Source organism: Ceratotherium simum, chromosome 8 (genome assembly GCF_057802395.1).
Source record: "Ceratotherium simum simum isolate JZ-2026a chromosome 8, ASM5780239v1, whole genome shotgun sequence".
NCBI classification, from domain to species: Eukaryota; Metazoa; Chordata; class Mammalia; order Perissodactyla; family Rhinocerotidae; genus Ceratotherium; species Ceratotherium simum.
This window is the reverse complement of record NC_141907.1, coordinates 29,260-43,419: the sequence shown is the minus strand read 5'-3', so window position 1 is coordinate 43,419 and position 14,160 is coordinate 29,260. Positions and strand designations below refer to the sequence as shown.

General features: G+C 48.2%; 1 protein-coding gene across 6 annotated transcripts in view; it reads right to left on the bottom strand.

Moving 5' to 3' along the window:
• PIGG (phosphatidylinositol glycan anchor biosynthesis class G (EMM blood group)) overlaps positions 1–12,606 on the bottom strand; it is a 40,190-nt gene extending 27,584 nt beyond the window's left edge. Inside the window, exons 1-5 of one of the 6 annotated variants that reach the window (XM_087434745.1) lie at positions 12,370–12,606; positions 11,283–11,488; positions 4,429–4,638; positions 2,888–3,076; positions 1,831–1,972 (exon numbers count right to left, since the gene is read on the bottom strand). In XM_087434745.1, the coding sequence (XP_087290871.1) occupies positions 1,831–1,972; positions 2,888–3,076; positions 4,429–4,638; positions 11,283–11,488; positions 12,370–12,523 (901 nt within the window). In that variant the 5' untranslated portion in view covers positions 12,524–12,606. Of the gene's footprint in view, positions 1–1,830; positions 1,973–2,887; positions 3,077–4,148; positions 4,236–4,428; positions 4,639–5,177; positions 5,263–11,282; positions 11,489–12,369 lie in introns of those variants that run through there. The other 5 variants (XM_004432196.3, XM_087434750.1, XM_087434746.1 and 2 more) reach the window with 5 other exon arrangements.
• Positions 12,607–14,160: the final 1,554 nt, after the last annotated feature.

Sequence of the window (14,160 nt, the reverse complement as noted above, 5' to 3'; positions counted from 1 at the left end):
CAGGTGCTCAGTACACCTATGCTGGACAGATGGTTGGATGGACGGATGGATGGATGGAAAGGGTGTTTCTGGTGTGGGGTTCTCACTCAGGTAGGTGAGCCACATGGGATCTTGCTTTGGGTATGCAGTGTGGGAAAGCTGGGTGTAAAAGGCTGGTGCTCTGGTGGGTACTGCCCACATTCACTGGAAGACAGGCTCCAGCTGGTCACCTTGAAAGGCTCAAGTTACAAGAGCCAATAACTTATATCTTAAGAGACGTCCAAGAGGAGGAAGTGCGGTAGAAAGACAGAAGGAAACAGGTGGAGGTTCTTCTCCGACCAGTCCTCGCTCAAGTGGAAAATTCATTCATTTGACAAGTATTTCTCGGCACCCGTTGCATGCCAGGTAGTCTAGGCCCGAGGCATATAGTGATGAACCCAACAGACTTGGTCCTGCCCAGCTCCAGCTTAAAGTGCAGTGAGGGGGCAGGTATTACAGGAATCACACAAGCAGGCCTGTAATTACAAACCATACTAGAATGATGGTAGAAAGCATCAGGTGCCATGAGAGACTAACAGAGGGAATGTAATTTAGCTTCGTGGGTGAATGAGTGACATTAGCTGAGACCAAGGATGAGTGGACGAGCAGGCTGAGGAGCTGAGGAGGCCAAAGTGGGGGCACGTGAGAAAGAGCTTGTCACTCGGAGGATCTGTCACATAGGATTTTTACTTTATCTTAAGTTCAGCTACTGAAAGGTTTTGTGTATGGGAGATTGGGGCTGGTCTGGAATGTGGGGAGCAAGGGAGAAGGAAGATCAAGGGGGATACCCAAGTTTCCAACTTGAAGAACCACCGAATGGTGTCGTTTGCTGACAGGGAAATAAGGGAGGGCAGATGGGATGTGAAGTTGTCACGTCTGCTCTGTCTGTGGGAGATCCAAGTGGAGGCATCACAGAGGCAGCTGAGTAGACAGTCTGGTGGCTGGAAAAGAGGAGACAGCTAGAGGGATAAATGTGACCGGTGTGAGCCTATTCATGGCAGTGAAAACCTGGAAGTGGATGAGATCATCTCAGGAGTGAATGTAGAATGAAACAAAGAGGCAGTCCAGAACAAAGGGCCAGGGCACGGAAACTAAGCCAGCAAAGAGGACCAGACAGCAAAGTGAGACAGAGGAGGAAAACCAGACAAACGGTGGGTTCCAGAACCATGGGCTGGCCGTGATGAACGGGCCTGAAGGATCACGTGAGAGGAACCCAGAGTGTACACACTGCAAATAACCAGCCAGCTGACAGCAAGCATGCTGTAAAGCACGTTGAGGAGGCAGAGGCCAGGCTCAAGTGGATGGCGAGGGAGAAAGGGCGGGCGGCCGTAAGGGAGGCTGGTGCGGGTCCGAGGGGCCCGTGTGTATTTGGGGTGGAGAGCTGGGGTGTCTTAATGCAGACAGATGGGCCCTCTCTGACTGGTCCTATGACTCTTGTTGACATTGCTATGCAATATAGTTTCAAATAATGGATACTTTTTAAAAAGTTTAGTTATTAGTGTTTCAGTTCATATATGCAGTTCAGATGTCTCTAAGCTACTGGCAATTTTTATTAACAGTTTCAGATATCCAGGCAGTGGCATTCACACAACAAAATTCCCACAAACAATATCTGTATTTTAAGAATCAGGGCAAGAAATGTGAACTCCAAACCCTGACCACCCTTCGCCCCATTCATTTTCATTCTCTCGGTGCTCAGGAAACTGCAGACTTACACAGCTTCCAAAAAATGGTTTTAAAATTAAAATCAGACTATCGAAAATAGAGAAATAAAACATAGTTTCAAAATGTTAAACATTCCTAAATTCTCACCAGGTTTCCTTTCAAATGCAGAACTGATTAAGATCAGAGGGGTGTTCACCTCCTCCATGGAAGAGGCCCCATGACTTCCTGTTTCAGACATGCCGTGATCCCCACAAAGAACCAGCAAATTGGGTAAAAGAGTCTCTCTCTCCTATAAGGCAAAGGAGAAACTTCAGTAGCATTCAGACTGAGGAGAACACATGACCTTGTTAAGAAAACAACTTTAGATTTTAGCTTTACTTTATAAATAGCAGCTCTTTCTAAATGAGTTAGATTTTTTACCTATGAATTTATAGCCAGATGAAAGTTCAAGGTCAAATACCGTCATAAAGAAAACAAAAAGAATCGTATGGAGGTCAGAGAGCACAGGAGGGTCGTGTTCATGGCCTCTCAGGTCCCTTTGCCACTTCCAAGCTGTGAGAGCCAGAGCACATTACTCGCCGTGCCTCAGTCTCCTCATTTGTCACACAGAGCCGCCCCTCTGCCCCTGGGACTCTGCCTTGCCTTTGCTGCTTCTTCACCTGCAATGTACCCTCAGAGATGGTGCATCTGCCCCTCCCTCCCTTCAAGTATCTGCTCACATCTCACATGTCCTCAAGGACGACTGCCCTGACCATGCTGTTTAAAACTATGGCCTCTCAGATGCTGTTCCCTCCTCCTGCCTGACGTTTTCCTGTGGCACCAATCACTCTCTAGAATACCTATGGACTCATTTATTATGCTTCTTGTTTGTCCCTCCTGACTAGAAACCCCACAAATGCCCGGACAGGAACAGTGATAGAGAAGGAACAATGATCTAGAAGGAATTCAAGAGACATTACTGGATGGACAGTGGACAGGTAGAGATAAGAGCCGCTCCCCTACAAGGCTGCTGGGAGACTGAGGCAGCGCAGGTGAATGTCCAAATGATGGCAAAACGGTGCCCAGCACGTGGCGTGTGCTCTGTTTGAGAAGGCTGAGTGATGGCGGATGTGACTTCACATAAGGCAACCTGAGTTCACTTTAGGAGCTTTATTCCTTCTAGGAAACAGGCACCGTGACATTCTAGCACCACAGCGCGCCTCACCTCTGACAGCAGCGAGGTGTGGATCTTCATCAGGATGCTGTCCATCTCGCTGAGCTTGCGCCCGATCAGGGGGCTGCTGGGCCCGGAAACGTGGCCGATGTGGTCCAGCCCGAGGTAGTGGAGGATTAGCACATCCCAATCCCCTCTTTTTAATGCTTTATCCAAATGCCTTGTAACATTCTCATCCACCTTCAATGGGGGAAAAGAACATATGAATAATTCCCCTAACTTCCCTTGATCCTGACTCTCCAGGAAAAAGTGACATGCTCATTTTAAAATGTAGGGGTTTATTTTAGGTAACAGGACTTAATGAGAGTTCGAAAAAAGCAAAAAAAAAAAAACAACAAAAAAAAACTGTCATAAAAAAATTAAAGAAACATTAGCATTAGATTAAGTTTCACTAATATCGTTTTAACGTCTCTAGGTTACAGATAGAACATACTATACAGCTAATTTAAATGAGCAAGGGTTGTCCTGACAAAAAAATTCTGTGGGATCACTACTGGGGCTTAATTAAAGCTGAGCAGATGACCAAGTTACTTAGTGTCAAGTTGTTATGAGGTAACTAAGGGCTAAAGGCAGTTAGCTAAGACAAGACAGTACCCAGAGTTCAAGTAACGAGCAGGGTGAAGCTGAGGGCATCTATGTGTGTCCCAGGAGAAGGCTGTTCTGGGAGGAAAGAGACACAGCCCTCAGTGATTAGCCACCAGCCTGGTCAGCCCTGGCCCTCAGCTGGCCCACCTCCCTCCCACTGAAAAATCTACCACAAAGAGAAGTGTTTCTGAGTGATTGTACACAGGACAGGAAAACTCAGTCACTGCTGCACAGTAACTGCTGTGTCTGCACAGGTCACCTTCAGCCAAGGGTCTCAACGTAAGCAGGACAGCAGACGTTCCACCAGGCCCAGCAAACCGAGAGGTGTGGGTGATGCAAGGCCATCCTCCCCAATGCCAAGCTCATACATATGAGTGTGTCTCTGCCCTATGGGGCCTCCCTTTGCCCCAGGGTCAACTTCTAACTATGGGTCTAATCATGCTCTTTTCCTTGTTGGACACCACACTCCCAGCATGGGGCCGATGCCCCTCAGGACTGGGCTCTGCCTAGCTCACCGTCTGCCCTCACACCGCCCCACTTGGGGCGCCACCCCACTCGCAGGAGAACCAACAGCCTTGAGAATTCCAGGCAGGCTGTGGAATCCTTGGGCTCTGCCTCATACAGATGCTGCCACCCCATTCTGTCCACTTGGGAAGTCCCCACTCACCTGTCAAAACTCAGCTTAAACGGCTCCTTGCTGAGAAGCCCTTCCTGATCCTCTGGACCCCGTCACTGGGCGCTCAGCTGTTCTAGGCTTTGGTCTCCAGAGTACTCTGCTCACACCTGCACCAGGGTTTATGTCCCTGGGTTGCAACCAATCATGTAAATGAACAATTTTTACAACCTCTCCATACTACTCCCAACACAGAACAACGTTGTCTGTCACTAAGTAAGAGGGTACCGGGCTCTACCTAGTAGGACATATTTTTCTTATTTAAAAAACTGACCTCTGTATAATCCGACACAAAATATGAGGTTGTTCCATCATACTCCACAAAATGCTTAGGAAATAACTTCATCCATGTTTCATCTCCATAAAAGATGATTCTTTTCCCAGCTGCTTTTGCCTGTGCGATCACGTTGTCTTCCAGCAGTGCAGGAGAATTGAGGTTCCTAACGACATCGATGAAGCCGGGGAGGCTCCCTGTCATCAACGCCTGCAGGAGGAAACACTCAAGAATTGGACCACGGAGGGCTGGCCCCGTGGCCTAGCGGTTAAGTTTGGCACACTCAGCTTCGGTGGCCCAGTTCAGTTCCCGGGCGCAGACCTACACCACTTGTCGGTGGCCATGCTGTGGCGGTGACCCACATAGAAAATAGAGGAAGATCGGCACAGATGTTAGCTCAGGGCTAATCTTCCTCAGCAAAAAAGAAAAAAAAAAAGAATTGGACCATGGAATCCAAAGCATGGCATGGGAAGGGGTGCCAAAGATCACTTTACAGATGAAAGAGGCAAGCATAAAACTAGGGCACTCCCAATACTGGAGGCCAGATCAGTGTTAGCACAAAGTGGGAAAAGCTACAGAAAGATCCTGGGCAAAACCAGCAAAGTCAACGGTGAAGACTTGACCACGTCTCAGCCAATGAGAAGACAGAAGAGGCTGTCCGTAGCTGGACGGCGGTGGCCAGGAAAGAAGCTATGGGTTATGAGAACAGAAGCCAAGGGCAAAGTGTGGTATGCAATGAAAACACGAACCTGCGCATTCAGATCCACAGTCAGGTCTTCCCCCAGGCTTCAGATCTGCTCCGTGTGACAAGCAAACTCCACGTATGGACCTTACAACCCAGCGATTCTAAGGGCCACCCCTGAGGGAAAGAACAGCCTCTCACACACCTAGGGAGGAAAGAGGTCTCTAGGCACGAACTCGCAGGAAGTCTCACAGGAAACCGGCCCAGGGATGCTGGTGGGACACCCCTCATGCGGCACCATAATTTCTGGGAGGAGAGGGTGGGTGTGACATGTACTCACACCCTTCTGATATAGAATTAAGTCAACAACCTCCCTCACTTTAGCACAGAGTCTAAGAGACCATTGCAAAGTCACGGGTCTCCATGATCTGGAGTTATCTGACAACCCACGACATCCAGGGACCTGTGCAATGAAAATGAACAGGGATCTGGATAATGCCAACAGGCGTAATACTTTTGCCAAGACTTCTTTAACAGAAAATAAATGCAAATATGAATTAACTGGACTTCTGGAATGCCAGAGTGAGGAGCTTGGCAGACCCTCTCCCCCAAAAGCAATAAAACTGGATAGAACTGTCAAAAACAACCATTTTAGCACTTCGAAAACTGTTGTATATCCCCAAGGACATACAACAAATGATTATTAAATCTCAGTAAGAGTGTGAGTACCTGTGGTGTTTTAACATGGGCTGCTCCCCTGCCCCACCCCCAGCTCTGTGATGCAGGAGCCATGAGAACCAGGAGGGGCCCACGTGGTTTGGGGCTCCAAGGAAAAGTCCCACACCAGGGTGTGATGAAAACAACAGGGAAGGCCAACATCACAGCTGCCTGAAGCTTCAATGTTGATTGTACTAAGAGACCAGCCCAAAATTTAAAAAGGGGATCTGGGGAATGAGAACTGTAGTAGACATCTGTAAGCTCCCATATATTCCTGGAATCTGGAAGCCTGCGTGCACATGTGGGGCTGAGTGTACACTCAGGAGAGACCAGAGAGGGCCAAGTTACCTGTTCCTTCCAGCTGAACAGGAGGCCCTGCTCAAACAGAAAGTGAGAATCAAGCCAGACTCATAAACTGCCTGGACAGTGAGCATGTGGGCCAACCCACACATCAATCCCCCGCAAAGGGTGGAAGCTTTACCACATGGTGTGTTTAAGCACAACCTCTGACCAATCGTTGGCTAACCACTAAGCTATGCTGACCCAGGGGTGACCCTTAGGAAGACCAGCTTAAAAATAAAAAGAATTGAAAACAGAAAAACAACAAGGAGAGACATCACTTACTGCACACTTGGGGGGAGACAGACTCTACAAACTAGTTCAGGCGAGTCACTACACAAACAAACAAAAAAGCAGTGACAACACCCACCACTCTTGGGTGGAGGATCAGAATCCAGAGTTGAGGTAGGGGTTGCATGGATATATACATTTGTTAAATGTCATCCACCGGACACATAAAGACACGTGTGCCGCACTGTATGAAAATTCTACCTCAATAAAGCTATTTTTCAAAATGTAAGCCTCTCTTACCCCAAAATTCTACTCCCTAAAGGTAACCAGTTACTTTTGGTGAGTATCCTCTCATACTTTTTTTGTGTATGTATACAATCAAAAATATACAAAGATACACATTTTTTATCAAAATGGTAACAAACTATATAAATAATTCTACAACTTGCTTTTTCCAACTAACAACATATCATGAACCTCCTTCCCCAGAAAACATACAGCTACTCCATCTTCTTTTTAACAGCTACAAAGTACTCCAGTGTTTGGATGCACAATATATTTAACCAAGACTGTTTTAAAGGACACTTATTTTAAAAAGCTTCCAATGGAGGGCTGGCCCTGTGGCTTGGTGGTTAAGTGCGTGCGCTGCGATGCTGGTGGCCCGGGTTCGGATCCCGGGTGCTCATCGAGGCACCACTTCTCCATTCATCCTGAGGCCGAGTCCCACATACAGCAACTAGAAGGATGTGCAGCTACGACACACAACTATCCACTGGGGCTTTGGGGGGAAAAATAAAATAAATAAAATCTTTAAAAAAAAAAAAAAAAAAAGCTTCCAATGGAAGCACCATTTGAGCTGTGAAGCGAGTGAGAAACCCCAACCAGACCGGACTGGGAAGGCCGCAACGCGCAGCTCCTGCCCCATCACACACGTCAGTTACTTCAAACAGGAAGTACAACCCTTCACTACTGAGGGAAGATTTCTCTTCCGGCCCAGCAACAGCCTGGCCAATGAGAAATGCCACAGCTCAGCCAATGAGAAACACTGCAGCTCAGCCAATGGGAAACGCCACAGCTCAGCCAATGGGAAACGCCACAGCTCAGCCAATGGGAAATGCCACAGCTCAGCCAATGGGAAACGCCGCAGCTCAGCCAATGAGAAACACTGCAGCTCAGCCAATGGGAACCACCACTGCTCAGCCAATGAGGAACTGTTGCCGCCCTGAACTGTCACTCTCCCTCAATGCTCTTTCCTTTAGAACAGCCCCTCCCTCTCTCCCTTTTCTCTATAAAAGCAGCTCCTTCCGTGTTCTCTGGGTTTGCCTGTGGTTCGCCAGAGCACGCACATCCTAAAGTACAATTCTTTTTGCTACTCCCGATTAACTCCTTCTGAGGATAAAATAACAGGTGAATTTGCTTTTTAAGTTGACAGAGCCAAGACCTGCAGGTCGAAGTGTTGTCCAGGTGAGGTGAGGTGGGGCTTTTGAGGGGGAAATACAGCAAACTGCAAAGACCCCAAGGCAGAGAGAGGGCAGCACGCTTGCAGAACTGAGCTATGTGTGATCTGTGTGGACGAAAGACATAGGAGGAGAGAAAGTAGCTCAGATGAGGCTGGAGGGGTAAGCAGGGGCAAGACCACACGGCCTCAAGGCCTGGGTTAGCAGGAAGAGTGTAAGCCTGGAGGGTTTTAAGAAGTAGAGGAGCACAACCTGGTTTGTGTCTGTATGGGATCTGGGCAAGAAGAGGTGCTGGGAGACTTTTACAGTCCAGGCTGGAGACCACAGAAGACTGGACTAGGGTGGTGGCAGTGGAGGTGCTGGCTCGGTCCAGTTACATTCACACCCACAGTATTAAGAGCACCTGTTTACCTCATTTCTTGTGAAGAGTGGGTTATCATCAATCTTTAAATGTTTACAAAGTGATAGACAACAACTGGACTTACAGACTGTTTAGTTAGCCTTGCTCTGATTCCTTGTAAAGTTAAAATTCTTTTCTTATGTTACTGGCCATTTCGATTTCTCCTTTCTGGATTTCTTTATATCCTTTGTCCAGTTGCCACTGGATGGTTGTCCTTGATCAGATTCTCTTTACATATCATGGGCTTAACATCTTGTTTGTTATGTCAACTGTAAATAATTTTTCCAGTTTATCATTTGTCAGTTGTCTTCGTGTATAACGTCCTTTGCCACAGAAAGGTTTTCTGTTTTCGTGTAGTTGAATCTGTCCATCCTTTCCTCTGGGGCTTTTACAAGGCACTTCCCTTCTTCTCACACTAGCTTGGGTTCCCACTGACATTTTCACAGAGGGCAGGGACTACTTGGTAAACCCTTCACTCCAGGAAGCATGCAGGCAGCAACTGAGTTGCAGCAGGGAGTCCTAGGAAGTCTAAGTGAGAGCTCGAGTCTGTCACCTCCTTGGAGGTTTTCCCGTGGTTGCTGTGGCCTTGGGAACAGTAGTCTCTTGCCTTCTGAAAATTAAGGAGGGCTCTGCAGAGGCTACTGAAAGAGGATTTGACCTGGGCACCCTATTCTGCAGTACTGCTGTATAACACAGTGTGACCGGCAGAGGCTTTGGAACCAGGCAACATAGGCTTATGCTCGGTTTCTGAGGCCACTTGGGTGATTTTACCAATTGAAACCTGTTTCCTCATCTGGAAAATGGAGAAGACAGAGTGCCGACCTCACAAAGCCTAGCTCACAGGGCTGTTGTGAAAGTGCGTGAGATAATGCCTGCGTTCTGTACTCACTGCAGCCAGTGATCAGTAACTGCTCCTTATTATGACTATAAAGTCCCTGATGAAAGGAAAGGCATTCAAAAATTAATTAACTAATTTTAGAAAGAAGCTACTGCAGGATCTTACCATGTGAAAGTGCTACCAGGGACATTAGTCTTGAGATGTTAAGACCAGTGTTTCACGACAATTGTATCAACACTTTGAGATTAACTAAGTCCCTGCCCTATCTGGTGGCAGGGAAGAGGACACACTCCTTAGCCAACACTACCCGATCCTACCAAATTCTAGAGCTGTGTGGACTTAACTCTAGTATGGACTTCCTGTTCTAGCTCCTCCCTGAGAGGGAATGAGGAGGAAGAACCTACAAAGGACTGAAAACAAAACAAAATGAAACAAAACAAAACACTGGTTTTGTGAAATGAAACAAACGGGCTGGAGACGAGAGGCCCTAAGAACGACACTGGTCAATGTGCAGGTCTGAATAGAACCTGGAGCCTGCACACTCAAACATTTTCTTACATGTCAGCCCAGATTCCTAATAACACTTTTCCTACCAGAATGAAGGAGGAATGGGTTCCTTCCACACTTCTAATAGAACAGATAAAGAAATTGGTGTTCCTGAGGGTCAGGAGCCTGGATACCTTTCCTCCAGCTTTCCCAGGAATGGTCTCAGCAGAATGACCACTCCTGAGAGGCCATCTTTGAGCATCTTGACTAAAGGTGCCCTCTCCTGCTCCCCACAACTCTCTATCATGTTCTCTTCCTTGATTTCTTCCACAGCATGTATTGCTTTCTGAAACTATCTTGATTATTTATTTGTATACTTACGTATTTTCTGTCCCCTCAATTAGAAAGTAAGCTCCATGAAGACAGGACAGTTACTGTCTTGTTCTTTACTGAATCCTTCTTATCTAGAACAGTGCATGGTACTGAACAGAGCATGGTAGATGCTCAATAAATATTACCGAATGAAGGATACACCACATTCAAAAGTGGCAGAGAGAGTGGGAAACTCAAGAAGGCAAAGTCAGTGAAAGATGTGACATTAATCCCTTCAATCCAAGACTGTTTTATTCATCCAGTAAACATTTACTGAGTATCTACTAAATGCTGCCCCCAAGCTTTAAATCAACAAGTGGCTCCTTCTCACCAAACAGTAAGGTGTCACATGATCAGCCACAGATGTAATGCTCAGCCAGAGACTTCTATACCATACTAGCATGCAATATATTCACAGACGAACATTTAAGCTCCTCTGTCTCTTTCTGTCCTCACCCTTCTAGTCCTCCTTCCAGTCTGAGTTTGAATGTAACTCTCAGACAGGCTTTTCTGACCCCTCAACCTACACTGAGCCCACCCCTAAGCAATGAGCATCATGTCCTGCTCTTCTTCATCATGCATTAATCACACTTTACAACTGCACGATTCAGTTGTATATGCATTTGTTTAATGGCTACGTCTCTCATTAGAGACTAAAAGCTCCATGAAGGCACAGATACTATCTTGCTCCAACTATATACCCATTACAATGTCAGCATATAGGAGTTGCTCAATAGATAGTTCTTGAGCCAATCAATAAAGCTTCACTCTTTTCTTTACCCATAGTTCGTGGGTAAAGCACTATACACTTCAAAGCGACTCTCACTAAGCTGAACACCTGAAGGGGGTTTCTATAGTAGAAATAGTGATAACTGTCAAGGCCAGATCATGCTGGCTTGATCATTGTGTATACTACAATTTTGGACGAGTCATTTAATTTATCTGAGGTTGCTTCCTCATCTATAAAGTCAAGAGATTGCACTAGACAACCCTAGAGGTTCCTTCCAGGATTGTAACTGACCCACTGACAATTAAAGAAGAGAGCAGGTGGGCAGAAGGATGGTAACTCTTGGATGATCTTGCTCTAAATCCTTTATGCTCCCCATGAAGCATGAGTTTTGAATACTTGACGAGGGACACAGATCCTGGGTCTCACCTCCATCCCATCTGTGAGGCTTCTTCAGCATTATATTGCCCCAGCCAGGTTGATAGCACCAAACTAATTTCCATTTAGTTAAAATTGGGACTCCAAGTAAAAGACTAGAGAAAGCCCCTCTAAACCTCCAAAGAAGTCAAACCATGATTTATAAAACATTAAGTCAAACTGTTTACCTTGATTCGAGGCATAGTAACAGTAGGTGGCTTTGCTTCAGCCACAAAACTGTGAGATGCTCCTTTTTCCACGAGATAAGTTGTGTAGGGCATAAATTTCACACCCTTTGAGCCAAATACAAAATCATCTCTCAAGGCGTCTATCAGCATAATAACAACTTTACTGAAGAGAGGTGGCGGGAGCTTGGTCCAGTTGGAAGTGGATCCTAAAAGTGTTTAAAAGAAAAAAGGAAACTGAATTTTAAACTTTATTTAGCACCCAAGCACCTTATACTCTAGTTTCTGCCTCCTTTTCCAGCACATATCCTGTCATATCTACATATCTCAACCCAAAGAAAGAGGCCTGTTCTTGATAGACAGCGCTGGGAGCGGGGGAGGGTGAGGGTGAGCAAGCTCAGGGAGTCCCAGTTTTAAGTCGTGAATTGCTCTTAGCATGGTGAGGAGTACTGGAACAGGGGAGTCCCTTTGTGAGGGTCCCAGAATGGGACATTTAGGGAGCTTGACCTAAAACAGTGCTGCAAGTGGCGACGGGCGAGCATTTGCAAACTGTGTTTACAAAGCCAGCAGCTGGTATTGTGTGGACCTGGTCCCAAACGGGCGAGCCTTTACCTGGTATGTACTACCGGGTAGGTGAAGGCTAAGAAGAAGTCTACGCAGGGAATTCTTAACTACTGGGAATAAAGGGGTTTTGGAGGACTGTCATAGAAGAAAATGCGAGAGGGCGGCACGAATCTTATCTGTTGTGTCCTATCGATGAAAAAGCGTCCCCAGAACAGAGAGTGACCCAAAGGCCTGCTCAGGGAAGGGGGTGTTACTGGATGAACAGAGCTGGGGAGAGGCGGGAGCCTTTGCGGTGGCCAGGGAGGAGGGTCGACGTAGGGCTGGTAGGTGGTTGCCATAAGGTTGTAGGATACATAAAAAGAGGCTGGAGCGGTAAGAAGGGGGCTCTTGGTGATGGGGACCAGAATGGAACAGGAGACCACTCGGGAGCCCCGGGAAGAAGTCCGAGAGGCGGGGCTCAGAGGAGGAGGGTCCCCCAGGAAAAGGGGGGCCCGGAGAGCGGAGACGCCCGGGGAGGGGTCCGTACCAGCCGAGGGTTCGGGCGCTGGGGGCTCTGCTTGGTGCTTCGTCCCGGAAAAGGACCGAACGGGAGCCGGGAAGAATCCCCGAAGGAAGAGCACGACCCCGAGCACCTCGACCACTACGCAGCAGGCAGCGAAGGTCCCAGAGCCCAGCCGCATTACGCCCACCACGATCACAGCTCCCCGACCGCAACGCGAGTCTCCTCCAGCTTCCGGCTCCAGGGAGCAACCTCTGAGCAAGCGCGAACTGGCGGCGCTGACAGGTGCCGCTCCCGGTGTCGTCACGCCCGCCGGCGCGCCGGAAATACGCACGAACGGGGCGGACGCTTCCGGGCGTTTGCTGGCCCTGAGCTCTGGGATCCTTTGCGCGTATTTCTGGAGTGCCGACGCCCGAATCCCCGCCCACCCGCGAGCCCCCGCCCCTGCCCACCTGTGAGGCTCTGCCCCAGCCCCGCGCCTACTCGAATCCCCGCCCGCCTGAGAGGCCCGCCCAGGCCCCGCCCGCCCCGCATTACAGGTTCAACTATGGCCTGTTCCGTGTGTAGCAATACGTATCACGTGCCATGCCTCCTCCTGGGAGCTTCCACACGTGTTGCCTCGTTTTTCCTCACATCAACCTCTGAGTACAGTCGTCATGTGTCTTGGGCAGGTCTGTGCAGAGGACGGTCTCTGACCTTGGCTTCAAGTTGGGCTGCCATAACAGTACATCGCTAAGTGACCCTGGGAAGGTCTGCTGACTTCTGGGACTAGGCGTCCCTGTGCGGGATTGGACTCTGGGACATTGTTGGGGCCCCATCCAGACCCTTTACTGGCCGGTGCCTCTGTCTCCAGCACCTGGGTGTGCTGGGGGCTAACGTCTCTGTTGACCTGAAAAAGCTCAAAACGAGTTTATCCCAGAATAGCGAAAAGAATTGCACTTCAGGACGTGCGTGCTCTGGCCAACCATAGTCAAATCCATAAAACAAAGCAGAGGAGCTGCTTTTATAGCGAAAAGGGGGAATAGGGAGGGGCTGTTCTAAAGGACAGTCCTTCGGGTGAAAGTGACAGTTCAGGGTGGCAACAGCTTCTCGTTGGCTGAGCTGTGGCATTTCTCATTGTTTGGGCCGCAGCATTTCCCATTGGCTGGGCTGCGGAGTTTCTGATTGGCTGGGCTGTTGCCTGCGGGGAGAGAAATCTTCCTTCAGTAGTGAAGCGGTTGTACTTCATGTTTGTTGTGCGTGATGGGGAGGGAGCTCCCCTGGGGGCCTTCCCTATCCAGTCTAGTTGAGGTTTCTTTATTAATTTCTACAGCTCACAGCCGCCCCCTTTTCTGGAGAACTGCCCTTGGCTGCTGGGAACCCCTGAGCCCCGGAGGTTACCAGCCCCTAAACACCTGGAGCGATGACTGACTGGTATTGTGTGGAATTAGCCTCAAATTCTCAGAGTTTAGCTTTCTCTGTTGTGAAAATTAATAAAGAGAAACCTCATTTAAAATGGAATTGGGAAGCCAGAAAGAGAACTCTCATGCACATGCCACTCAATGCACACTACAGACCCCAATAGGGAGAGAGGTACCTGCATCTCCGATGGGAAGTGATACCACTTACCACCCCAGCAGGAGGAAGGAGGAAATTCCTCCTTGCACAGCAACAGCTCATCCAGAGACAGGCTGCCATAATTCATCCAATGAAAAGCTACTATACATACTTCCAACTCGTAGTCTCCTCCAATGGACTCTTCCTTTATAACAGGCCCTCCCCACTTCATAAAAGAACACTCCTCTCCCTGTTTCTCCAGGCTGCATGTCCTGAATTGCA